The 26,873-nt window shown below is 43.0% G+C and overlaps 1 protein-coding gene across 1 annotated transcript in view; it reads right to left on the bottom strand.

The window, feature by feature from the left end:
- Positions 1-26,873, bottom strand: part of TAFA4 (TAFA chemokine like family member 4) — a 163,344-nt gene that overhangs the window by 82,355 nt on the left and 54,116 nt on the right. The window contains exons 3-4 of the mRNA XM_030206195.1: positions 17,433-17,568; positions 12,559-12,674 (exon numbers count right to left, since the gene is read on the bottom strand). Coding sequence (XP_030062055.1) covers positions 12,559-12,674; positions 17,433-17,512 — 196 coding nt within the window. The 5' untranslated portion in view covers positions 17,513-17,568. The remainder of the gene's footprint in view (positions 1-12,558; positions 12,675-17,432; positions 17,569-26,873) is intronic.

Below are 26,873 nucleotides of genomic sequence, written 5' to 3'. Positions count from 1 at the left end.
GTGAATCAGGGATGTTCCTGCAAATTAGGCATGCTGTTATCTAGAATAGAGGGAGATCCATGCATAATAAATAAAGGCACAATGATTTGCACCAGGGTTCAATTTGTGCAATGATCATGTCGAAGGTAGTCATGGATCCTGGCACTAAGTACTATTCTATAAACAGCACCCAATTTTGAGCACCATTTATAGAATAGCTCTCAGCATTTTTTTTTTTTTGGGGGGGGGGGGATCTTTCAGTGCCATTTATAGAACTTGGCCCTCAATGTCTTTGTCAGTAGGCTTTCAAATAAGCAACTTCTTTTGTTTTACTTTTTTTCATGTTCCGTGTTTTGGGTTTTAATTTTTGCTTGAGTATATTTCCTTCGTAAGCTGCTTAGTATTAGGCAAGGTATAAATTGTAAAAATAAACAACAAACAGCCTCTTTTATAAAGCTACCGATTCCTCTCATTTGCCATGCAGGAATCTCCAGCGCGGCTTTGTAAAAGGTAACTTTAAAACAATACAGGAACGTAAGAGCTTTGAAGTCAGAATGATTAAATATTTTGACACCCACCAGACAGGACTTAAAGATCTGGGTTTTCTAGCCCATTATAAACCATAAAATTGTACTGCTTTCTCACCCTCCTGTCTCCACCCAACTCTTCCTGTCTCTCACATATCCACCCCCATCCTGTTAGACTGTCACTGAAATGCTTTGATGTTTCACTTATATATACTGTCATCTACCAACATTTGCTTATTTCCGATCTGGTGAAGAAGGGCAACCTTCGACAGCTAATCAAGAAATGTATTAAGTTATGTCCAATAAAAAAGGTATCATCTTATTTTCTTTTCCATGTTTTATTTTGTTTTATTTCTATTGATTACCTTTAAAAGTGGACTAACACGGCTACCACATCTCTCTACTAAAAGAAGTCCTAAATTACCCAGAAGTTTGGTGTTGGGGGTCATGTCTAAGCAGGTGGTATCTATCTCTGTATATTTATTTGTTACATTTGTACCCCACATTTTCCCACCTATTTGCAGGCTCAATGTGGCTTACATAGTACTATGAGGCGTTAGTTGCCTTCGATGATGAAACAAATACAAGTTGATGTTATAATCAAAGAGGTTCCTGTGTTACAGACGCTATAGGAGAATCGTACAAAAGAAAAGTTAATCAGTGTTCAATCAGATGTTAAATCAAAGAGGTTCATGTATAGACATTGGCTTTGGTCAAGTGGATGTGACTAGTAACTTAGATACTGTCCCCCCAATATTTACTGCTATTTAACTGGCCCCATTTAAAAAAAAGCCTTTTTCCCCAGCCATTTAAAAAAAAGCCTTTTATCCCAGCTGCAGTAAAAAAAAAAAAAAAAAAAGCCCCAGTGCACGCCAAAAACATATTCCACACTACCACAGGCCACTTTTTACCATGGCTTAGTAAAGGGACCACTCAATGCCTTTTAGGATGCTACACTTTCTTTCAAGCCTCAAATTTTAGCTACAAAGAAACTTTATTTTGGGGTGTTACATTAGTTGTGACATCATTGCAGGCTGCTGAGTGACGATTCTTTATTGCTTGTTCATGCAACAATAGCCATGAAGTTGAGTTATTATAACTCTTTTTATCACGTTTACCAAAACCAAATTTGATGCAATAGCATCTCATTCAGCAGCTCAATATTTGTTGGCTGGCAGGTCTTCTGAACATGGCACTACTTTTCTGCATAAACTGCATTAGTTAACTGTTTATTGGTATGTGTATTTTAAAGTGTTTACAATGGTTTTTAAGGGGCTTCATCAATTAGGCTCAAGCTATTTGTATAAATTTTTTATTAGGTAAGCTCTCAGTAGAGCTCTGAGATCTTCAGCTTTGCTGACTGATTCAGGCCTTTTGAAGGCTAAATTGACTTCGACTAGAAGGAGGGTTTTTAAGATCTGTTCACCAAAGATGAAGAATCAACTTCAGTTAGAATTACAGTAGGAAGGAAACTGTCTCCAATTGAGGGGCCCTTTTACTAAGCCGTGTAAGCGTCTACATGTGCCCAACACGTGACAATTTGCAGTTACCGCCCAGTTACCACGTGGCTCTTGCGGTAATTTCATTTTAAGCAAGCGTCCGATACGCGCGTCCGAAAAATCATTTTTCTTTTCTGGCGTGAATCTGCTACGTGTGCCAAGTGGCATTTGATGCACGTAGGTCATTACCACTCAGTTACCATGTGAGACTTTACCGCTAGGTCAATGGCTGGCGGTAAGGTCTCAGATCGAACACGGATGCATGCCAATTTTTATTTTGCCGCACGTCCATTTTCGGCAAAAATTTTTAAAAGACATTTTTTGCAGGTACACTGAAAAATGAATCTGCCAGTAAGAGAGAGATAACAGAAATAAGCGTGAAAAAGGCTTTGAGTAAGACTGAAGAAGAAGCAGAGCCAAACTCACAATCACACCGTTAATACAAACATATTTCTACAGGGTACCTTCACTGCACAGGCCTGGCCACCAGTTTTTAGATTATCGATGAGGTATGCGAACATTAAGCGCTCACCATCTGTCAGATGGTAGCAGTGCCTCTTGCCCCGTCATTCACTATGACACAGGCCCTAAAATTCTGTAGGATTCTGCGCTAGGATGGAAACAAGAGATTCATTTATGCAGACAGAAACCCCAATGAAACATCTGAAGCACTCACCCAACAAACGGTCATACCGAGAGACAGAACTGGTTAAAAAGAAGGAGCACCAATTATTCTCAAAACCCCAGTAAAAATTAACAAAAATACAAACACAACAAAACCCACATTGCAATCAGAGAACAGAACGAAAGCATGAAGGGACAATTTCACATTATGGAAAAAAAACTTTGAAAACATCCTGCCTCGATTCAGTTTAGACCAGAATGTCTGTCCAAAGAGCACAATAATGTATCTTTCTTTTAAATCCATAATCTGCTTTTTTTAATCTTGTGACGGACCCACGTCTCATCATCATGATGCTCGTCTGACTGTTTCAAGCATATTGATCTTTCTGGATGAAACAGACAGCTAGATGGAATGATAAGACGTGGGTCCGTCACAAGAAGATTAAAAAGCAGGCTATGGATTTTAAAGAAAGATAAGTTACTGTCTTCTTGAGATTGGCTAGACTATTTTAAACTATTTTGAAATGAATTTGCTCTTCCGTACTTTACTTTTTCATGACTGCATTATATTTTACTGGAGGCTATCACTATCACTATACTTGAAGGCTTTTTTTTTTTAAGGACGGGACCCAATTGTAGAAGCCAAGGGGCCCTTTTACTAAGCTACATAGTGGTAATTTCATTTTTTATGGGCATCCAGTGCTAACCGGGCGGTAATCAGCATTGTACATGTGTTGACGATTACCGCCCGGTTAATGCGCAAGACCTTACTGCTAAGTGAATGGGTGGCGGTAAGCTTTCAGGCCCAAAATGAACGTGCACCAATTTTCATTTTGCTGCACATCCATTTTCGGCTAAAAAAAGGCCTTTTTTGCAGGTGCGCTGAAGAACGGACCTGCACACATCCAATACATGCGTCTGCGCCAGCGCAGGTCACTTTTCAGCGCACATTAGTAAAAGGAGCCCCAATATTTTGACATTATTTGGGGTGTTAAATCCAATGGAGATTATCTCTCAATGGATCCAATCAAGGTATCTGTTCAATACTTACAGCACCCAAAGAGCTGGTCTCTATGGACCCAAAGTTATATTATTTTTTGATGTATCTTTAAAATCTAATAAAAATATTTAAAAAAAAAAAAAAGAAATGACGGCGTGCTTGGGGTGGGAAGTACTGCTGGGCTGCTATGGTAGCCCGGTGGTACGTCCTGTATAGGGAGCAGTAAGCCCAGATGAGGATTGTGAGGGCATATCAGATAGATGTTGGTAAATGTTCATGTGGCAATTTGATAAATGGCCATGAGTTAATAACAAAAAATAAAACTCCCCTAAACAACGAAGCGTTAAGGGGTCCTTTACTCGGCCACACTGAAAAATGGCCTGCACTGATGTAGGCGCGTGTTTTGGAAGTGTGCAGGTCCATTTTTGTGGCTGAAAATGGACATGCGTCAAAATTAAAACCAGCGCGTGTCATTTTCTGCATGAGATGTCACTGCTACCCATTGACTTAGCGGTAAGGGCTCACGCGTTAACTGGGCGGTAACTGTCAGCACGCGTACACTGCTGATTACCGCCGGGTAAGCGCCACGTGGTCGGAAAATTTATACCCATGTGTTTTGGACACACATCAAAAATGGAATTACCACCCGGGACACATGGTAGCTGTGCGGTAGTTCCAAGACACGCATTGCATGCACGTAGGCGCCTACGTTGCCTTAATAAAAGGGCCCCTAAATTTCCAGAGAAATTGCCAAGCCAAGCCACAATAGCTGCAAATTTTAGCGCATTGTAGTAAAAAGGCCCTTAAGTTGGTAATTATTACAATCAATAAAATTGTTAATTAATCCTGCCTTTTTTTTTCTTATTTTTATTTTATTCCTGAATGGATATCAATGTTAACACTTTGTGTTTAGTGAATTTTCCTAAACAGGTGTCTGTAGCACCGACAATAACTTTTAAAAAATATTTGGCAACTAAGGTTTAATCCCAAAAAATGCAGGGTCATGCACTTGGGTCGCAAAAAGTCTGAGGGAACGGTACAGTATAGGGGGCATAGTGCTTCGGTGTGCAAAGGAAGAGCGGGACTTGGGGGTGATTGTGTCTGATGACCTTAAAGCTTTCAAACAGGTAGAAAAAGCGACGGCCAAAGCCAGAAGGATGCTTGGGTGCATAAAGAGAGGCATGACCAGCAGGAAAAAGGAGGTGATAGTGCCATTGTATAAGTCTCTAGTGAGGCCCCATTTGGAGTACTGCATGCAGTTTTGGAGACAGCACCTACGGAAAGATATAAACAGGATGGAGTCGGTCCAGAGGGCAGCTATGAAATTAGTAAGCGGTCTTGAATGCAAAAATTATAGGGACAGGCTTATGAACCTCAACGTGTATACGCTGGAAGAGAGGAGGGAGAGAGGAGACATGATAGAAACGTTTAAATATCTCATGGGCATTTATGTACAGGAAGAGAGCCTTTTTCAAATGAAGGAGAGCTCTGAAATGAGGGGGCATATGACAAAGTTAAGAGGGAATAGGCTTAGGAGTAACCTAAGGAAATATTATTTCACAGAAAGGGTGGTGGAGGTGTGGAATGGCATCCCGGTGGAGGTGGTGGAGTCAAGGACTGTTCCAGAATTTTAAAACTCCAAGTAGTGAATGCAAAATGAGGAGTCCTACTTGTGTGTGTTGTCAACTCACTAATCACATAGCACTAAACAGAAAATGCTGGACACAAACTATCAGAGCAAAAGTTATAACTTTTGCTCTGATAGTTTGTGTCCAGCATTTTCTGTTTAGTGCTATGTGATTAGTGAGTTGACAACACACATACAAGTAGGACTCCTCATTTTGCATTCACTACTTGGTGTATTTATTGACCCCTGATGCAGACGCTTTTTTAGCGTCGAAACACGGCCTGTGTCGGGTCGTTATCTTTGATATAATAAAGACTGTTGGACTCACGTCTCCAGTGGTGAATCGTCTATTAGTCTCTACTTTTGCCTTCTGTGATTTGTCATCGTACAGAACTTTTCCTGTTCTATATTCCAGAATTTTAAAAGGCATGGGATAAGCATGTGGGATCACTTAGTAACAGGAAGAGTTAGGGGTTACAGAGGATGGGCAGACTGGATGAGTCATGTGGTCTTTATCTGCCGTCATACTTCTATTATTTATTTATTTATTTATTGCATTTATATCCCGCACTTTCCCGCTCATCGCATGCTCAATGCGGCTTACACAGTAGCAAGAGAATACAATCTGTAGTATCTGAATCAACAAAGGAGGTATGTGGTAGGACAAATGAACAAGGATAAATGGGATAAAAGAGGTATGAGAGAAAGGACAGGGATAGGTAAGGAAGTGGAGCGATGAAGAAGAGGTAGGGGAAGAGCATGGAGGGTAAGAAGATTGGTAGGAGGTAATTTCTGAGCCATTGTTGTTAATGATTAGATGAACCGGTAAATGGATGGGTTGCTTATGTTTGCTTATGGTAGGTCAAGTCATTTGGGTAAATCTGTTTGAATAGAATGGTTTTCAATAGTTTCCTAAAGGGAAGGTATTCACTAGTTGATCGAATGTATCTGGGTAGAGCATTCCAGAGTTGGGATCCCAGGTAGGGGAAGTTAGATGCATGATATGTTTTATACTTTAGTCCTTTGCAATTTGGAAGGTGCAGGTTAAGGTATGTCCGTGAAGATGGTGACCTGTTTCTGGATGGAAGATCTAATAGATTGACCATTTAACTTGGTGATACTCCATGGATGATCTTGTGTATTAGTGTAATGGCCTTAAAGTTGACTCGTTCTCTAATAGGGAGCCAATGAAGTTTCTATGTTTCTATATGTTACTACAAGCCGTTTAGCCCATTAAAATGGGCAGCATTTTTTATTTGTGAAATGTAATTCCCTTATTGTTGTAATATTTTGTCTATGTGTGTGTGTGAGAGAGAGACAGACAGACAGACAGTGAGTGTGTGAGAGAGGGAGAGAAAGTCTCTGTGTGTGTGCCTGTCTGAAAGAGAGTGAGAGTGTGACAGTGAGTTCAGAGAGAGAGAGAGAGAGAGTGTGTATGTGTGTGAGAGAGAGACAGAGAGAGAGAGACTGAGAAAGTGTGTGTTTGCATCTGTCTGAAAGAGAGAGAGAGAGAGTCAAGGAAGGAGAAGATAAATTTCTCCCTGCTTCTGTTTGTCTTGTAAAAGTACAGAAGGTAATATTTTGTGTGTGTGCCTGTCTGACTGAGAGTGTGAGAGTGAGTTCAGAGAGAGAGAGAGAGAGAGAGTGTGTGTATGTGTGTGTGTGTGTGTGAGAGAGAGAGAGAGACAGACAGACAGAGAAAGTGTGTGTGTGTGTGTGTGCATATGTTTGAAAGACAGAGAGTCAAGGAAGGAGGAGATACATTTCTCCCTGCTTCTGTGTGTGTGAGTGTGTGAGAAAGTGTGTGTGTGTGTGTGTGTGTGTGTGTGTGTGTGTGTGTGTGTGTGCGCGCGCGCCTGTCTGAATGAGAGTGTGGGAGTGAGTTGAGAGAGAGAGAGAGAGTGAGTGTGTATGACCATCTCCTCCTGGCTCTCTTCTCTCCAGGTCCCTTCCCCTCCATGGGTACCATTTCTCCCCTTCCCGATCACAGTCTCCTCCTGTTTTCTCTTTTCCCTTTACTTCCCCTCCATTGGCACCAGCTATCCCCTGCCCTCCATGATCACCATTTCTGCCTTCCACTCCATGACCACAGTCTCCCTTGTTTTTTTCATCCCCTATTCCCAGCATCTGTCCCAGCATCTGTCCCTTTCAAACATCTCTCTCTCTCTGCCCTCCTTCTACCAGTAATTTTTCCTGCTCTCCTGAACCCTCACTCCCCCCCCCCCCCAAGTCCACATTCTCTCTCTCTTCTTCTACCTGCTCCTCTCAGCCCTCCGACTTCATCTTTAGTGCTGCAGGCAGAAATCGGAACATTGACAGGAGCAAGTATAAGAAGAGAGAACCACTGCTGCTGTCTACAACCTCTCCGGGCACGCTGCGGTCTGCGCACACCTCGTTACTCCGCTTCCGCTTTGACATGGGTTTCCCCTCGGCAGCCCCCCACCTCCGGATGAGGGGAGGGGAAACAGGAGCCGGGTTAAGAAGCGCTCTCGTAGCTTGTCGGGGTAGCTCCTGTAAACGACAGACGGTGCGGGATTTGGGAGTGATCTGTGACGTGCCGCCCATCGGTCACTCTTCATTTATATAGTAAGATATGTTGGAAGTATTAAGAATACCAGAAGCAGCATATCCTCCAATCGCAAAAATTGATTACCTTCAGCCTTACAAAAAGGAATTAACTGATCAAGTAGTAACTGAAGGAACTGATGCTGCTTTTGAGACTTTAAATTTAACACAAATACTTGAAGATGACAAGAATAGGGATTGGATCCTTAAACGATTCTTCCGATATAGAGAGGAGACCTTTTTGGGTTATAAAATTAGAATATTTCCAGATGTCTCTAAAATGACCCAAAAGAGGAGAAAAAATTTTCTTAAACTACGTCCATTGGTTGTACAGTTAGGTGGATTGTTTTGGCTCAATTTTCCATGTAAATGTGTTGTGAAGTATCAATCAGTGACGCATGTTTTCTTTGAACCGTTACATTTAAGTTCCTTTTTAGAGTCAAAAAAGTTACATCCCCCCCCCCCCCCCCAAAATCAGAAGCGATAATGACATCTACACCATGATCTATTAAGATAATTCCTGAGATTCTCCTTCATGTAACCGTTGGATAATTAAAGCTAGGAATCTTTTTTCTTTTCCTATCAGTATAGTGCTTGGTCTCCTCTAAAGGTTTGTGGACTAAATAAGGTTATAAATATAAATATTTTCTTTTTCCTGTGTAGGAATGATTGTTAAAGTGAAAGTGTTATATTCCTTATTTTCTGTTACAAGAGAATTCATGGAAAGTGTAAATAAATTGTAAAAAAAATTAAAAATAAATAGATAAAATTGTTAATTAATCCTGCCTTTTTTTTCTTATTTTATTCCTGAATGGATATCAATGTTAAAGGGGGGGGGGGGGATGGAACTTGATATACGGCCTGAGGTTTTTTGCAAATACATTCAAAGCGGTTTACATATATTCAGGTACTTATTTTGTACCTGGGGCAATGGAGGGTTAAGTGACTTGCCCAGAGTCACAAGGAGCTGCAGTGGGAATCAAACTCAATTCCCCAGGATCAAAGTCCACTGCACTAACCACTAGGCTACGCCTCCTGTTTTGAAAACATCAGAGGGGGTCATTTTACTAAGCTGCACTAAGAAATGGGCTTAGCTCGCCCTTACACAGACCTTTCTCGCTCGCTAAAGCCCATTTCTAGTGCGGCCATCAAAAATGCCTCTTTTCAATTTGTTTCATTTTTTTTTGTCTTGCATTAACGTTAGCATTGGCACGTGGCCATTTAAAAAAATTACCGCGGGAGCACTTACCACCTCCTATTTCACACAGCAGTAATGTAGATACACTAGAGGGCGCTTTTACTAGGCCGCGTAGGCGCCTATGCGCTCCCAATGTGCGCCAGTTCAGAACTATCTCTCGGCTACCACATGACCCGGGCGGTAATTTCATTTTTTATGCTCGTCCACTACGCACGCTGGAAAATATATTTTATTTTCCAGTGCACGGCGCTAACCAGGTGTTAATCAGCATTGTACATGAACTGATGATTACCCCCCCAGCTTAACGCATGAGACCTTACCACTAAGTGAATGGGTGTCAGTAAGATCTCAGGCCCAAAATGGATGCACACCAGTTTTCATTTTGCCACACGTCCATTTTTGGCCCAAAAAAGGCCTTTTTTACAGGCACACTGAAAAATGGATCTGCTTTCGTCCAATATACGCGCCTACACTAGCGCAGGCCATTTTTCAGCGTACCTTAGAAAAAGGACCTCTAACTGATTAGCACATCCACACTCATTCTCTGTCACTATGTCCCCTCGAAAAAAAAAGAACATCAAAAAAGGCAACAGTCTACTTGCTACATAAAAGTCTGTTATAAAAAGTAGACCGATACACATATATAAAAACAAAGAAATAATTTATTCAAACCAAGATAAATAATTTTTTGTTTTTATATATGGGTATCGGTTTACTTTTTATAACAGACCCTCAAAAAAAAATACAATTACTGCATGCTTCGCGCAGACAGATGCCAGAACTAACAGAAGATCGACATCTTTACAAGGAAAAAAAAAGAATAGAAAACTAAAAATATGTTTTTCAAATGTACTAAAAGATTCTTCCTATTTTGAGGGCAATTTTCAAAAGTGATCTCTACAGGTAAAAGAAACTTTTATTCACAAAAACAGGATATCTGAAAATTCCTCTCCCTCCACCCAACAGTGGCGTACCAAGGGGGGGGGGCAGTGGGGGCGGTCCGCTCCAGGTGCACGCCGCTGGGGGGGTGCCGCGCACCTGTCGGCTCTTCGTTTTCATGCTCCCTTTGCCCCGGAACAGGTTACTTCCTGTTCCGGGGCAGAGGGAGCATGAAAACGAAGAGCCGGCAGGCTTGCGGCACCCCCCCCCCCAGCGGCGTGCACCCGGGAGGGAGTTCTTTCGCCAGGGGGGGCATCGCGCTGTTCCAGGGGGGGGGGGGCGCTGCCCCCGGTGGGTGGGGCACATCGGCAATCCGCCCCGGGTGTCAGCCCCCTAGGAACGCCACTGCCACCCAGGTTGTTCTCTGCCCGGAAAAGTTACCTGTGGCAAAAAAAAAGCAGTGGGGTTACATCAGGGAGGAGAGTATGCACACGGATTTCATTTGGAAATCTCTCCCCCCCCCCCCCCCCCCCCGATATTCAAAACAAATTAACTGGCTAGAAATGGCTATGGCCAGTTAGATAGGATTTAAATGCCTGACCATGGATATTCAGTGGGAGATAACCAGTTATCTGCCGCTGAATATCCGGGTTAGTGGCTAGCCGCTAACCAGCTATCCTGCTTATTTTCAAAGGAGAAGGGCGGCCATCTTCCGACACAAATCGGGAGATGGCCGGCCTTCTCCTAAGGCTGGCCAAATCGGTATAATCAAAAGCCGATTTTGGCTGGCTTCGACTGCTTTCCGTCGCAGGACCGGCCAAAGTTCAAGTGGGCGTGTCAGCAGTGTACCGACGGCAGGACGGGGGCGTGGTTAAGAGATGGCTGGCCTCAGCCGATAATGGAAAAGAGAGGGCCGGCTCTGATGAGCATTTGGCCGACTTTACTTTGTCCATTTATTTTCAGGACCAAGCCTCAAAAAGGTGCCCAAACTGACCAGATGACCACCGGAGGGAATCGGGGATGACCTCCCCGTACTCACCCAGTGGTCACCAACCCCCTCCCACCCTAAAAAAAAATAATTAAAACATTTTTTTGCTAGCCTCTATGCCAGCCTGAAATGTCATACCCAGCTCCACGACAGCAGTATGCAGGTCCCTGGAGCAGTTTTAGTGGGTGCAGTGCACTTCAGGTAGGCGGACCCAGGCCCATCCCCCCCCATCTGTTACACTTGTGGTGGTAAATGTGAGCCCTCCAAAACCCACCCGAAACCCACTGTACCCAAATGTAGGTGCCCCCTTCACCCATAAGGGCTATGGTAGTGGTGTACACTTGTGGGGAGTGGGTTTGGGGGGGGGGGATTTGGGGGGCTCAGCACCCAAGGGAAGGGAGCTATGCACCTGGGATCAATTTGTGAAGTCCACTGCAGTGCCCCCTAGGGTGCCCGGTTGGTGTCCTGGCATGTGAGGGGGACCAGTGCACTACAAATGCTGGCTCCTCCTACGACCAAATGGCTTGGATTTGGCCGGGTTTGAGATGGCCGCCATTAGTTTCCATTATCAGCGAAAACCAATGGTGGCCATCTCTAACGTCAGACTCACAGAAACAGAAGCCTGCCCTTGCAGATCAGCAACGCGACCGCGCCGGAAAAGAGGACTTCGGCTGGTGGGGATTGGGGAGCCCCACCAGTAAAGGTACCCGATGGCGGTGGCAGCGGGGGAGGGGGTCGAAGGGGTTGGCGGCAGGGTGACCAGGGCAAATCTATGGGGGTCCATTCCCCCGTGACCCCATGAAGCTACGCCCCTGGCTCCTGTGGTAATTTCATTTTTGTTGCGCATCCGCTAGGCGCCATAAAATATTTTTATTTTCTGGCGCATGGGTGGTAATTGGGCGGTACTCGACATTTTACGCACGTAGACCATTACCGCCCAGTTACCACATGACAGCTTACCGCTAGGTCAATGGCTGGCAGTAAGGTCTCCGAACCAAAATGGACAAGCGGCAATTTTCATTTGGCTACACGTCCATTTTCGGCAACAATTTTAAAAAGGCAGTTTGTGCGGGAGCGCTGAAAATAATTCTGCGTGCGCCAAAAAAACACGTGTCTACACTACCGCAGGCCATTTTTCAGTGGTCCTTTTGTAAAAGGGACCCTATTCAGTCACTCTTGGAAAATTGCTTATTACATCTCATCAAGGAATGACCTATAGGAAGACAAAGTATTACCAAAAAAAAAAAAAAAAAAAAGAGAGAGAGAAGCAAAAATAAAATATAGCCCAAAGGGAAAAGCAATGAAACAAAGGCACAAGTACATAACAGGTATAGGTTAGATGACACAAACACACTTGAATTTCTTTGCCTTTACAGTGTGAGGAGGAAGAGAGAAAGCGTCAAATGAATGATCAAAGACAGATTCAGAAAGCTGCAGAGCATTCTCCAAGAACAAATTCTTCCTGATTCCCAAGCCTCTACTGTAGTGAGGTTGCCAACTCCCATCCTGATTACAGCTTCTATTTTGACATGTTTTTTTTTTAACATTTTGCTCATTCTATAGCACATTGTCAACAGCTTCATCAATTATCAAGGGCTGCAAACTGGACTGTAGCGTTCTGTGAGTGTTATTAATTGGCCTCTGAAGTATATAATGACTTTAAGGCGCCTACCTGCGTGTCCCCGGGGACTGGGGCTAGCAGCGGACGACAATTTGCAGCAGAGTGTTAAGGCATAGACCAGAAAAAGCCAGTGAGACAGGAGCATTGATTTGGCATAAAGTTTCATCCTGAGGACAGAAGAGCAAACAGATGAACGCAAGAATAGCATAACAGGGAAAGCACAAAAGAAGCAATGGTGGGAGGGAGAAAGAAGGAAAGATTTGAAACAATAATTGCAGTGGCTGAGGTAAAAAGAAAGGAATATTGATTAAATTTAATTCACGCATAGACTGAACTCACAGAGCTAGATTTTACACATGGCGACTGAAAATTCCGCATGGAAAAAAAATACGCCTAGGCGTATTCTGTAAAGTACGCCTAAGTTTTATCGAATAGGCTTAAATTTGTGCACGGTATATAGAATAACGCCGAGCACCTCTCGATGCAACCAAATGTAGTCATTGCCATTTATGCCATGATTTAATTGGCGTAAATCTCGATGCCTAAATTAGGCACAGAGAGGGCGTATTCTATAACAACGTGCATAGATTTTAGAAACGCCCCCGCTGTACCCATGGCCACACCCTCTTTTCAACTATGCAACTTAGAATTGACACGCACCACGTTACAGAATACGCTTAGCGAGTTGTGCACGTAAATCTTAAATCATGCCAGTTAGTGCTGATAATTGCCAGTTAACATCCAATTTACAGCGCTATTTAGCTAGTTAACCAATTGAGTTATGCGCATTGTTCGATTTCCACACGGAAATTAAGGCGCCATATATAGAATCCCAGGGATAATGTCTGCTCGCTTCGGTTCCACCTTTGCCAGGCTAGTTGCAGCAATTACCAACATGGATCTTTAACCCCTGGGTAACTCAAGCTTTTCACGTAGAGGGTAATGTTATAACAGGATACCAAAGAGTGAAAACTGAAAAATACCAGAAAGAACTACAATACGCAGTGCACTGAAGGGATTCCCCACTGAAGTGTGCAAATAGAATTGATTGGGCACACTCTAGAAGCCTCAATCAGGTATATTCTAGTTCCCAAAATACACAAACGGAGAAAGCCTGGATGCCCTATTGTTTCCAGCATCAACAGCATCACACTGGCTACATGGACTCCATCCGCAGACCCTATGCCACCAGAACTTTCATGACATCACTAACTTCCTAAGGAAACTGCAAATGCCGGGCAAAGTAGACTCTGGTTCTCAAAAGCTCATGAAACAACAACAAAGAAGGGCCAAAAGGAATTCCCATGTAGAGGACCAAATGAAACAAACACAGGAGCCCTTTTACAGAGCGGCGGGAAGCCCAAACGGGCCTATCGCTCACTCTTCTAGGACTACTGCTAGCCCAACGCGGCCGCCAGCGGTAGTCCCACCCCAAGCACGTGCCATTTCCAGGGGAAAAAGAAAAACCCCGGAAATGGCTTGTACGGCGATAACCCGGCAGTAATCAGGCATTGCAGCTAGCGCAGGGACTTTTTCCTGCAGCTTGGTAAAAGGACCCCACTGTGAGGAAAAGCAGGGCCACCGAAAGGGGGGACAAAATTCCCCAGGCCCGGGCCTCCAAGGGGGGCCCGGCGCCACAGTCCCATTCGCCCTCCATCCTCAACCACCTGCCACTGGGCCGGGCCCCCTGCATTGAAATCACAGCGCCTCTCACCTCCGTGTGAAAGTGCTGCAGGCAGCAGGGCAGCAAATCGCCTCCCTTCAGGCCTCCTTCCCTCCCTGTGTCCCGCCCTCATCTGACGTAACTTCCCCGAGGGCAGGACACAGGGAGGGAAGGAGGCCCAAAGGGAAGCGATCTGCTGTCCTGCTGCCTGCAGCGCTTTCACACGGAGGTGAGAGGCACTGTGATTTCAATGCAGGGGGCCCGGCCCAGTGGCGGACGGAGGGAGGCGACCTTGTCCCGGGCCCGGCCCAGTCTCTCGGTGGCCCTGAGGAAAAGGAGCTACTCTGTGGATCCAACAGTCCTTTATTACTGTCCAGCATAATGCATTGTTGTTCCAGTTTCATGTAATATTGGTACACAGAAGCAGTATTTTGGAGTGGTGTTTGTATGTGAATGCTGTTCCTTTAGATGGATAAAAGTCCAAATTGCAAAATATCAAAATCGACTCGACACAGCAGCCGTGTTTCAGCGCCTAAGCACCTGCCTCAGGAGTCTTATGATGGATGGCTGATTATGGAAAGAGAAATTCTTATCAAAACTCTTGTTCCTATCCTACTTCGGGTTAGATTGATATCTTTTATATAGAGAGTTTTGATAAGAATATCTCTTTCCATAACCAGCCATACATCATAAGATTCCCGAGGCATGTGCTTAGGTGCCGAAACACGGCTGCTGTGTCGAGTCAATTTTGATATTTTGCAATAAGGACTTTTATCCATCTATACATCTCCTCCGTTGTTTGAGAAGAGCCAACTCTCCCTACTTCTTGTCTTCTGTGACCCTCTTCACGTAGGGAATCAACGCACCTCCACCTTTACGTGGTTTTTTTTTCTTGGACGATGCTGTTCCTTTATCAGCTTTCTATGAGTTGAGACCCCTGATGCAGGCAATTTTTGCCGAAACGTAGCTGTGTTGGATCATCCATATTGTGCTGGACTGTAATCAAGGACTGTTGGTTCCATAAAGTGGCTCCTTTTCCTCACTGTGCTTGTTTTATTTTCTCAAAAGTTCATGCCTCAATAATTTGATGAGTCTATAAGGTCCCACCTGCCTCTGTCAATTTCTTTATCTCGTGTAAATAGTTGCATAACCTTCATAGCCTTCCACTCTGTGCCAGAAACCTTTCTGGTACATATATTTTTCTCCATTTGAACAAGTTCTGGAAACTGAGTTAAGCAGCTGTTCAGAAGAAAACTTTAGGTTACAGCTCAGCCATGTGGAAGATGAAGGACAACCCCATCACAATCATGCCTGTTTACAATCTCAGAAGAGAAGCAACTTTGTCAGAAATCATTTCCAAGGTCATTTTTACTAAGCAATCTGGAAGAGACTATACAAAAACCTGGCCTCAGGTAAAATGTTGAACAATTCAGTTACAGCCAATAAAATAAGAAATGCTGCTATTCTTTATAAAACCTTAAGGTGGATCAAAAACTAAAAGCTAGATAAAGATCTAGTTACTAAACAGAGGCCGATAATAAATAGACCCCATTGAATGGGGTCCATAGTAAATAGCACACGCTAACTTGTGTAGGGCAGTGTTTCCCAAGTCTGGTCCTTGCCAGTCAGGTTTTTAGGATATCCCCAATGAATATGCATGAAAAAGATTTGCATTTAATGGAGGCAGTCTTACCACGTGAGATCTTACCATTAGGTCAATGGCTTACGGTAAGGTCTCAGACCCAAACTGGACGCGTGGCAATTTTCATTTTGCTGCACATCCATTTTCGGCAAAAAAAATAAAAGAGCATTTTTTTGTAGGTGCACTAAAAAAATAATTCTGAGCGCGGCCAAAACACGCATCTACACTACCGCAGGCCATTTTCCAGTAAAAAGACCCCACAGTGTAATTGGGAAAGATTCTCCTTAACAGTGCTCCCATTTTGTAAAAAAAAAAAAAAAAAGTCACATCTCAATCCCTTTCTATTCTCCCAGTGGACGTCCCTTTTGCAATGCCAGACGTCTGAAAAATATTTTTTTATTTTTGAGTGCGTGTAACGGATGTGCGCCAAGTGGCATTTGGTGCACGTAGCTCATTACCGCCCAGTTACCACGTGAGTCTTTACCACTAGGTCAGTGGCTGGCGGTAAGGTCTCCGACCCAAAATGAACGTGAGGAAATTTTCATTTTGCCGCAAATCCATTTTTGGCAAAAATTTTGATAAGGCCTTTTTTACAGGTGAGCTAAAAAAATGGATTGGTGCACGCCGAAAACCCGTGCCTACACTACCGCAACCCATTTTTCAGTGTGCCTTTGTAAAAGGACCCCTTAATGAGCCGTTATCAATCAACAATTGATGTCATTTGTCAGTCAATTAGGTTTACACGCGGATCTGCCCTGCACTCTCTTCTATAAACTGTGCACCTAACTTTTATAGAGTGCAACTCAAAAGGAGGCGTGGTCATGGGAGGGGCTTAATCAGGCAGAGGTGTTCCCAGAAATTAGCTGCAGTGTTATAGAATAGGATCATTTATGCATCCAATTGCCATTAGTTGCGTGCCAGCATTTACACCAGGTTTGAGCAGGTAAGATCCGCGCTAAGGGGCCCTTTTACTAAGCCATAGTAAAACGTGGTATTGGACACGTACCAAAAATGAAATTACCGCAAGAGCCACGCAGTAGTCGAGCGGTAACTCCCATTTTGCCATGTGTTGGGCACGCGTAGACGCTTACACGACTTAGTGAAAGGGCCCCTAAGTAATTCATTTACACGTGGGTCTGGAATGCACCATGGACCACTGACAGGTGGATACTTCAAGCTCCTAGATATCAAATGCAATAATTAAAGGAAGAATTTGCTATACATGACTAATAATTTGGAAACTAAACCAGAAATGACCAAAAAGTAAGTGTATTTTAACTGCTGCTACAATTATGACTTCCAACTGACTTGTTCCATCAGTCAAAGCTAATCAAGTTCAGAGCTTAGCAATAATATCACATTCCGATGTCATAAAATGCAACACATTCCAAGGCTGTACATAGGAGACAGCCTCAGCTAGGAAAAATTGTAATTTTACTTGAATGAAGTGAATTAAAATATAATTTAAATTATATTACAGACCGAGTAAAAAAAGGGAAAATCTGTTCACCTTTAAAGCAATAAAAGGTTTACTCTTTGCCAAGCTAAAATGTGTAACTTATCCAGCCAGAACCCAGAATCCTCCTTCCTTATAGACCTACGGTAAAAGAGTTGTCTTACCTTGGGGACTTTACATGAATTTTGTTCCAGTCAAATACAATTATTTCAGTCTGTGCTTCAGAGTTACTCCAAATTCCCATTTGCAACTACAACCAACCATTTCTGCATTTCAGAAAATTTCTTCCCCATCAGGTACCTACAAAGAAAAACAGGAGTGGACAGCAATTAGCGTTTCAAAAAGTGATGTGCAATACAGCCGAGATCCCAAGCAATTGTTTTGCAGTGCCATTTACAGTGAAAGGCAACTCACAAATTCAATCGTGCTTCAAGCTCCGGCCCAAGAAATGTAGAGAATTTCAAAGAAAGGAGCACCTTCTCAGACCTAGGCATAGCATGAAGAGTGGTCACCCACCCCCTCAAGAACGAGGCTGCGAATACTGAATTAGTCCTACTGCCCTACTGCTAATATGACTTTGTTATCCTTTGCTCCCCTCCTCCCCCCCCCCCCCCCCCCCCCCAAGTAAGCAGGCAAGCTACACCTACAATTTCACGTTGATATTTTGTAAAGTTCAGTACAGGAATATTAGATTTCACTTTAGTACTGCAGGTCACTCTTCTATCTTTTACATCACCTGCCCAGTATGAAAAATTATTTTTGGAAATGTACAGTCATTTTTTTATTTATTTATTTATTGCATTTGTATCCCACATTTTCCCACCTCTTTGCAGGCTCAATATGGCTTACAATACATCATGAATGGTGAACATATATTAGAGAGTAGACTTTAGTGTTAAGAAGGATTTTGGGCAAGATGATAATGAAAAAACATGATAATAGTATAACGAGCAGAAATTATAAGACAGTTCTGAGTAGATGTGGAGGAGTTGTGTGTATTCACATTGGTAGATCTGTGCGGTGTGCCTTGTTGAAGAGATAGGTCTTCAGTAGTTTGCGGAAGTTCGTTAGTTCGTAGATCTTTTTTAAGTTGTGCGGCAATGTGTTCCATAACTGTGTGCTCAAGTAGGTAAAGGATGATGCATGCATTACTTTGTATTTTAGACCTTTGCAGTTAGGGAAGTGTAGATTAAGGAATGTGCGGGATGATTTTTCACAAACAAAATATCTCTTTCACCCTAATATTCTATTTATCATTAAATTTAAATAACTATTTTCTGTCTCTTTTCAATTTCTCATACTTAGGTATGCAGATGTGGAATGCATTACCAAAGAGAGTGAAAACGATACATGACCATCAAGAATTCAGGCGATCTTTAAAGACCTATTTGTTTCGCAAGGCCTACCCTGCTGATTCTACTTAAAAGTCTCGACTCTACAATGATTCAAAGGACAATTTTATTTCTTCTTTCTTTGTCACTTATTATACCCACCCCTACCTTACCTGACCCTATTTGTATTTGTTTAACCCCTACAATGCAGTTCTTGTAAGCCACATTGAGCCTGCTAGTGTGTGGGAAAATGTGGGATATAAATGCTGCAAATAAATAAATAAATTATGAGGGGAGGGCTTTTGCCTCTTCTTGTTTGCCATTTATTTTATATATGTCCTCTTTATTCCTTTTCAACAAGGAGCCTTTCGTGTAAGACATCTCAATGAAGAGAAATATATACCATAATGGCAAATAACTAAGGGGCCCTTTTACTAAGCCGCATAAGCGTCTACGTGCACCCAATGTGCCCGAAATATATTTTTTATTTCCTGGTGCGTCAGCTACGCATGCCAAGTGGCTTTTGGCATGCATAGGTCATTTAAGCCCAGTTACCGTGTGAGGCTTGACCACCAGGGTCAATGGCTGGCAGTGAGGTCTCAGACGCAAAGTGTCTGAGACCTTTTTTACAGGCACACTGAAAATGGATTGGTGTGCACCCAAAACCCACGTCTACACTACCGCACGCCATTTTTCAGCACACCTTAGTAAAAGGACCACTAATACACCTTTTTAGCCTGCCTGATGCAATGCCAAAGACCCCACCTGTTCTCCGACTGCCCTTCATTTCTTCACATATAGGAATCCTCTGTGTTTATCTTATGGTTTCTTGAATTAGATAGTTGTTCCATACATTGATTTAACAATTATACCTTTGTGCCTTATAATAGAACATAAGTGATGCCATACTGGGACAGACTGAAGGTCCATCAAGCCCAGTATCCTGTTTCCAACAGTGGCCAATCCTGGTCACGAGTACCTGAAAAGATCCCAGAATAGTAAAATAGATTTGAGGCTGCTTATCCTAGAAATACAACACTATACTGGTGAGACAAACAAATGTTCTCAAAGTTGTTCTTAGGAGAAGAATATTTAATAATTTATAAGGGGTCGTCTCATACAGTCACATAAGCATTTTGTATCCCGCATACAGCGAGCCTTTGTTCTGTGACGCTGTATAATCATAGACTCCCCCGACCCCCAATAGTGCACAATCTTGCTACACATAAATGTCCTTCCCTATGTGCTTAAACTTAAAATTGCTTGGTGCAACACTTCTTCATAGTCTTTTGTTTGTTTGTTTATACTGTGCACTATTCTTTCATGCAAAGAAGTTAAACGAGTGTAGAAAAAGCATTGCTTATCTTCACTCTTCCCCATGCCTATTCATTCAATCTGTGACATTGGGTGCTTCCTTTGTATCCCTTATCGGCATTAAGCCACGATGTGCGTTTTCCACACATTTCCCAACAGGAGCCTGTTTCGCTTCTGACAGCTTTGTCAAGGGAAAAATCTGCATGATCTGAGCGTGAAGTGAAGCTGTACACGAAGATTTTTTGTTGTATCCTAGAAATAAGCAGTGGATTTTCTCCAAATCCATATTAATAATGGCTCCTGTACTTTTCTTTTAGGAAGTTATCCAACCCTTTTTTAATCCCTGCTAAGCTAACTGCTTTTACCACATTCTCTGGCAATGAATTCCACAGTTCAATTACACGTTGAGTGAAGAAATATTTTCTCTAGTTTGTTTTAAATGTACTAGTCCTAATATTTTTGGAAAGAGTGAACAAGTGATTCATGTCTACCCGTTCCACTCCAGCTAAGAGTTCTTACTTGCATAACTGCAAATTAGTGCCAATTACCACAATTAACTCCAATTATAGCAAATTATTTTTAGAGCCAATTAGCACCTAATTTAACAATTAAGTTATGTGCCTAACTGGCAGTATTCTAAAGTGTGCAATTTTGTGCGGTGAGCATGAAAATGAGCATGCAAGATAATAGATTTAGGAGGTAAATGTTTACACCTCTAGAAATGGTATATGTCTTAATAAAATCACACCTCCCTATGCGCTCTGTGGTTTATTCTTTTGTTCAAATTATTTTTATTAAGAGCATAATACAAACACATTCTGCATGCAATGCACAGTACACAACAATCGCTATTAATAAATGCCAACTTCGTTATGAACTAACACACAGAAAGTTACCTGACCATAAGTACAAAAATAAGTACAAAAAAATAACAATTGCTCTCACAACAATGTACTCATTCCCCCCCCCCCCCCCACACCCACCCACTGGGGCTGCACATAGATGGTTTGTGCTCTTGTTGAAACTGCTATTCAAGGGAAAACCAAACATTTCAAAGACAAACAGAAAACAATGATTCTGGATACCCTTTGTAAAGTTCCATGCTAGTTTTGCCAGGTTGTTTTTATTCCAGAATTTATGAATTCTGGATCAGAAATGATTTTGTAAGGAACGATCTTACTGCTTTGCATTACTGAATGGGATTTCTCCTAGCACAGCAACACCTGTTTATGCTTATTCATGACACTGCGCGTAGTCATGTGACATGACCTCACATTATCAAAAATTTGACACTTTGCAATTTCTCTGAATTTGTGTGGCGTCCTTGCCTGCTGAATAATCAACATAACCTTTTCTGATATTTACGCTGGTATATTTCTGTCACAACAATTAGAAATCCTGCCTGAAGAATGGCCTTCCTTCCGGTGTCCATAGCAACGCTCAAGGTCAAGAAAACACATTACTAAATGTCCTTCCCTTGCCCTTGAAGCATTAAAGCATATAAGATATAAAGCACAGTTTATTATTTTGTAACTGAACAAGAATAAAAGTGTGTAAAATTAATAAAACAAATCTTTGTTGCTCCAGTCATAGAAATTGTAGGCTCAATTCATATTTCATTACCAAAATGGTTTCCTGTACATTCTGAGTTTATCTGCTAAAATAATCAAATAAGATTTTGCAGAATAAAGTCTCTATGACTGATTTATTTAAATCTGTAGGAAACAATATGCAAATGCATGGAGCGTGATTCAAAAACTAGATAAAAATGCAACTGAATTAATTGTGAAAGCCTGTGACAGGGAAAAGAGCAGTTCTTCCCTGAGGAATCTGCAATTATTAGGGATCAGAGACCTAACTGGGGTGAACATGCATTTCCTGCACTAGGGGGCCCTTTTACTAAGGCGCACTGAAAAATGGCTCGCACTGGTGTAGGTGCGTGTTTTGGGCACAGGCAGCTCAATTTTTCAGCGTGCCTGCAAAAAAGGCCTTTTTTTTCTTTGTGGCTGAAAATGGACGTGTGGAAAAATTGAATTCAGCATGCATCCATTTTCGGCATGAGACCTTACCGCCACCCACTGACTTAGTGGTAAGGTCTCACACATTAATTGGGCGGTAATCATCAGCGTGCATACACTAACAATTACCACCTAGTTAGTGCCACATGGTGGAAAATAGAAAATATTGTGCGCCGCACGTTTTAGACGCATGTTTAAAATAGAATTGCCACCCGGGGCACGCAGTAGCCGGGCGGTAGTTCTGTAGGGGTATATATCCAGGAGGACAACTCCTAATATATATCCATAGGTACTTAGCTGACAGAACACTACTAAATAGCAATTATTCTGGACTCATCTCTAGGGGAAGCGTACCTCTTTGGCCCTATGGCTAGCTAGCTGTGCTGGAAAAAGGAACCATGCCACAGATGGAATATATATTATTTAGTAGGTAAAGAAATATATATGTAAATAGTTCTGAAGCAAAATGCAAAGCAAAAAACAAAATAACTTGCTAAAAAATAGGTTAATCACCAAAATATAGATAATGATATATGATTATCCTAATGGACTAACTAAATGAGTGATTACACAACCAATCACGATACTGATATCCTAATGATTATGAGAACTTACACCACATGTCTTATGCAAAATACACAGTTAGCAGCTAAATTCACGGACCATAAGTCATTACATAAAACCCATCTGTCTCAGACAAAAGCCAAGAACTAGTTATCCCCTAACTAATAGGTAGTATACCCCGTTATCTCACCTTGCCGTCTGTTGTGGCAGACTTCCAATGGTAAAGAAGTGGATTCCTCCTTAGAGACTCAAGCTGAAGCCTCAGTGAGTCACTCAGTCCAGGAATAAAGTCCAAGGTCTATATTCTGGATACAGATGGCATAGTCTTTAGGTAAGGTCGTATATTATAGCTGAGCTAACCTTGTTAGTTTATTACAAGGTCTGTATTCACTGGTGTTTTAGGAAATCAATCTCTCTCTCTCAGAGCCTTCTATCCTCCTGCAAGTCTTCTGGTCTTCTCCTCTTCTGTTTTCCTTCTTTAATCCAACTTTTGGCATCCAAGGGTCAGATGATACCTGTGGACCAATCACAGACGGTGTAATAATGTCCAGCCAGCTTCATGGTCATGAAGACAGGCCTTTGTTATCGATGGCATGCAAACCTCCCTGTCGGATCTCATACTCCTGGAACCATCTGTGCCTCTCTCCTCCATTCTTCCCAGGAGATAACTGGCTAGTTTGCAACAAATAATATGTCCTTGGATTAAGTCATCATGGTATGCTCAGCAGTAATTTTCCTTTGTAGAAAAGCTGGTTTCTGATGAATACAGATGTATGCAGGCCACAGGCAGAAATGTCCATATTGTTATAACAGAATGGTTCTGCTTATATAGGCCAAGACCAGCAAAGGTGAGAGCTCAGGTAAATACTCCTACAGGTCTAATTTGACGCGTGTTGGAAGCACGTAGGTGCCTATGCGCCTTAGTAAAATATTTATTTATTGCATTTGAAAAGGGCTGCCAAGAGGTACTGTATATCTCATATACTCCTGGGCAACCCCCATTACCAGCGTATGATACAATATTAGTTTTATTGAAGTCTGCATACGTGTTACTACCTTTAGATTTGGGAAGTGAGTCACTCTGCTAACATTTTTGACATTTGAAATAGGCAGAGGAAGTTCTTGGAACATGTTTCCAGCATGACACTAGTGCAAACTAAGAGCAAAAAGTTCATTTAATTATGCTGTCAAATCCTTATCCACCCCTAATCCGCAGGAAACATAAGGGAAAAGAGCACAATGAAAACAAAAATATAAAACGTTGCATCATGAGGTCATTCCTAGATCTGGAAGTAGAGTGATGTGGTAACCGTGTTAGTCCACTTTTAAAGCTGAAAAATAGAAATAAAATAAAACACAGAAAAGTAAATAAGATGATACCTTTTTTATTGGGCTAACCTAATACATTTTTTGTTTCGCTTTGGAAGGTAACCCTCTTCCTGTGAAGACTGTCATTGGAATGCTTTAATATTTCATTTATATATACTGTTATTTATCAGCATTTGCTTATTTCTGATCTGAAGAAGAAGAGTTACCTTCGAAAGCTAATCAAAAAATATATTAGGTTAGCCCAATAAAAAAGGTATCTTATTCACTTTTCTATGTTTTGTTTTCTATCTATTTATTACCTAGATCCGGAAGAATGAGCCTCACACATTATACACATACCCACGGATTCTATAAATGGTGCTCAAAATTGCACGAACAAATTTGGGTTCACGCCCAATTTGCACGCACAATTAACAAGCCAATTAGTCCCAATAATTGGGTACTAGCGATCAATTATTGGTGTTAATTTGCAACAATTTGGATTTACACGCACATGTTGCTATGCATTATTCTATAAAGATGAATGCACACATTTTTTAGCGTGCAAATGAAAAGTGAGTGTGACCAAGGGAGGGGCATTCACTAAAGATACATACAGTTTTATAGAATCCGGGGGATCCACACCTAATTTATACAGAAGGATTTATACCAGGTTTCAGCTGATGTAAATTCTCACGCAGATCCCAGTACTATGAACTATTCTATAAACAGCACCCGACTCAGAACGCCGTTTATAGAATAGCGCTCAGCGCTTATTTTTTTCGACAACCAAATTACACTGGCTCCCAATCAAAGAACACATCGTCTTCAAAATCTGCACCATGGTTCAAAAAATCATCTACAGCGAAGCCCAAGGATAAATGACAGACCTACCAACCAGAAACGCATCTGAATCAACACGGACATATCTAAATCTGCACTACGCAAGCTGTAATGAACTTAAATACAAATCTACCTATGCATCCAGTTTTTCCAACATAAGCACACAACTGTGGAAAGCGCTACCAAAAGCTTTGAAAATGACATACGACCACCTTCACTTCCGGAAAATACTAAAAACCACCTGTTTAAAAAGGAATACCCAACGAATCCAACTTAAATGCCTGATCCCAGCTACACTAGAAAATTAAAGCACGTAATGAACATAACTCAACTCTTCCACTCTACGATTCCTAATGTGGCCTCTGCCACATGAACTTTATCTTACACAAACCACATTGCATTTGTTCAAACCGGAGTCGGTAATCACCTCTCCGGTATTATGTAAGCCACACTGAGCCTACAAATAGGTGGGAAAATGTGGGATACAAATGCAACAAATAAATAAATAAATAAATTTGGGCGCCATTTACTGAATCTAATCCATGGAGTTACCATAGGGGCCCTTTTACTAAGCCGCATTGGCACCTACGTGCGTACAATGAGCATCAGTTTGGAACTACTACCAGGCTACAATGTGGCCTGGGCAGTAATTCCATTTTTTTACACATGCCTGAAAATATTTTTTATTTTCGGACATGCGGTGCTAACCAGGCGGTAATCGGCAGTGTACGTGCATTGACAATTACTGCCCGGTTAACGCGTGAGACCCTACCACTGAGTCGAGAGGGTGGCAGTCAAGGCTCAGACAAAAAAATGGATGTGCCAATTTTTATTTTGCCGCACGTCCATTTTCAGCCAACAAAATGGATCTGCGTGCGTCCAAAACATGCGCCTATACTATCGCAGGCTATTTATCAGCGCACCTTACTAAAAGGACCCCATTGTTATCCTCCAGGCCTACTTAACAGCATCCGGGGTTCTCAAGAATGGAACAAGTCTGCTGCGCTCCAGATATCGGATTTCAATTTCTCTGAGCGGATTACTATTGCTGTGTCACTACATATGCAGTGGCGTACCAAGGAGGGCGGTGGGGGCGGTCCGCCCCGGTGCACGCTGCTGGAGGGGTGCCGCACGCCTGTTGGCCGAGTCCACTCGTTCCCTCCCTGCTGCTCCCTCTGCGCGGAACAGGTTACTTCCTGTTCCAGGGCAGAGGAAGCAGCAGGGAACGAGCGGACTCGGAGCCAACAGGCAAGCGGCACGCCCCCCCCCCCAGCAGGTAAAAATGCACCCAGAGGGGGGGGCGCGTTGCACCCGGGGGGGGGTCACATCAGCGATCCGCCCCAGGTTTCAGTCAGCCTAGGAACGCCACTGTACATTATGTATTTTGATTTGAAACGTACGCACCTAGAGATCCTTTTACAAAAAGGCTGCCATGCGCCAATCCGTAACTACTGTAGGATCCTGGCAGTAGTTCCCACCTCCAGCACGCACCATTTTCGGCACTACAAAAATGTTTTCTATTTTTGTAGCTCCAATGTTTACCCAGCGGTAATCAGGCAGTGGTGCGCATTGCCCAGCTACTGCCGGAATAGCACAGGAGTAAGTGCTCCCCCCTGACATGGCCACACGGTAAGTGGTTCACTTACCGCATGGCCTTATCTTTTTTAAATAAAAAAGACAGCCTTTTACATGCGCTGATGATCATAGCCGCCGAGAGGTGGGCGGGGGGACAAAATTCCCCGGGACCGGGCCTCCAAGGAAGGCCTGGCGCCGTAGTCCCACCCACCCTCTGTTGTCGACCATCTGCCCCCTGCATTGAAATCGCAGTTTCACCTCCGTGAAAGCAGCGCTGCAGACAGCAGAACACCTTCCTTCGGCCCTCCTTCCCTCCCTGTGTCCCGCCCTCGTCTGACGTAAGTTCTGTGAGGGTAGGACACAAGGAGGGAAGGAGGGCCGAAGGGAGGCGTTCTGCTGCCTGCAGCACTGCTTTCACGGAGGTGAGACTGCATTTTCAATGCAGGGGCCGGCCCGGTGGCGGACGGAGGGGGTGAGCATCAGCGGCTACCTCAGGGGCGGAGGGGGGAGCAGTGGCAGTGGCGATCTCAGGGTGAGCGGTGGCAACCTCAGGGGGCAGGGTGGCGAGGGCGGCAGGGGCGGGGCCCCAGGGGCAGCCTTACCCCAGGCTCGGCCCAGTGTCTCGGCGGCCCTGCTGACGATAGCACAGGCC

This window comes from Microcaecilia unicolor, chromosome 6, assembly GCF_901765095.1.
Source record: "Microcaecilia unicolor chromosome 6, aMicUni1.1, whole genome shotgun sequence".
In the NCBI taxonomy this organism is placed as follows: domain Eukaryota; kingdom Metazoa; phylum Chordata; class Amphibia; order Gymnophiona; family Siphonopidae; genus Microcaecilia; species Microcaecilia unicolor.
The sequence above is the reverse complement of the archived record's forward strand: the minus strand, read 5'-3'. Positions and strand labels throughout refer to the sequence as shown.